The 1,426-nt window shown below is 35.0% G+C and overlaps 1 protein-coding gene across 1 annotated transcript in view; it reads right to left on the reverse strand.

Annotated features, from left to right (window-relative positions):
• ICA1L (islet cell autoantigen 1,69kDa-like) overlaps window positions 1-1,426 on the reverse strand; it is a 70,479-nt gene that overhangs the window by 58,497 nt on the left and 10,556 nt on the right. Inside the window, exon 4 of the mRNA XM_006889094.1 lies at window positions 868-1,066. Coding sequence (XP_006889156.1) covers window positions 868-1,066 — 199 coding nt within the window. The remainder of the gene's footprint in view (window positions 1-867; window positions 1,067-1,426) is intronic.

Here is a 1,426-nt window from a genome sequence, read left to right on the forward strand (position 1 = left end):
GGGGAAGGCCCTCTATGAGGTGGATTGATTCAGTGACTGGGAAAATAGGGATGGGAGTGTCAGAGACAGTGAGATTGGCACAGGACAGAGCAGAATTTAGCGCAGTTGTACATAGGGTCACTATGAGTCGCAAGCGACTCGACGGCACATAACAACAACAACAACAACAATTGTCAAGAACTATGAAAATGATGGAATACAGAGGCTGGTGTGCACCGAGGCCATATGTTCAACTACCTCACAGGGATTTTTGGGAATAATCAATGCGGTCACATAGAATGAGGACACTGAGTTAAGTCTTCGTTAATAAATATTTTTTTAATTTAGATACTTGAAATATTTAGTAATTGAAGGTATGAATGGATTTTATTAGTTATGTATGCTAAATTAAAGGGATATATTGTGTAATAAGGAATTTACTTCACACAAATTTATCCATAAAGAGAGAGCTGCTTTAAAAATTTCTAGTAAAACATGCAGTGGCAGATATAATAAAATTATTAATGTCCACTTTTTCTTAAAATTGATAACTAGTTTATATTAAACTAGGCTTACAAATGTCCCCCAGTAATAAATTATTTTATTTTTGCAAACAAATCTCAAAATTCTAGGTAAGTGCTATTTTAAGAGTAGTCAGATCTTTTAGGAAAAGGACAAAAACAGACTGATAAAAGAGATTGCTAGCAGTGAGAAAAAGAGTAAAAATATGTGGCAGCACTTGGTCCTTGAACTACAGTCTTGGAGCAACCAAGATACTATGATCTAGTATTTCTTTTCTAAGATGTTTGTCATGTATGCTCTTAATAAAATTATTTTTTAGCAGTTCCAGTGGTTTAGGTATCAAGAAAAGAAAATATATTCTCATACTTTTCTGAACTTTTCCATTTGTTTTAAGGTGTCTGGGTCTAGTTCTTGGGACACATCTTTCATCCACAGCAGAGCTCCTCTGTATTCTGTGCGTGCCTGTTCCATCCGATTAATTGTTACCAAGGTATCAGATATGGCCCTTTGACTGAATGTTGCAACTTCTTGTTTCAGACGAGACAGTGGAGTACACAGGGCTAATCTAATGGTAAATAAATAAAAATCAGAGGGATATTCATTTCAGGAGCAAAATAGAGCTATAAAACAACCACAAAGCATGTTTACTGTCAATGCCCAAGGAATGTTAAGAAAATAAGAATCATATAACTAACTTCGAAAATAAGAATCATATAACTAACTTCGAATTGATAATAAATTTTGGTTATATCTTCTCTTCATTCAAGAAAGATATCATTTTTACCCCAAAGAGGCCATAACTGCCACCCAAGCAGATATATGCACACCCATGTTTATCACAGCTTTGTTCACAATAGCAAGGAGTTGGAAACAACCTAAGTGCCCATCAACAAACAAATGGATAGAGAAGCTGTGGTATATTCAT

The sequence above is a fragment of the Elephantulus edwardii genome, unplaced genomic scaffold (assembly GCF_000299155.1).
Source record: "Elephantulus edwardii isolate Elephantulus edwardi_28Jun2011 unplaced genomic scaffold, EleEdw1.0 scaffold00075, whole genome shotgun sequence".
Classification (NCBI taxonomy): Eukaryota; Metazoa; Chordata; class Mammalia; order Macroscelidea; family Macroscelididae; genus Elephantulus; species Elephantulus edwardii.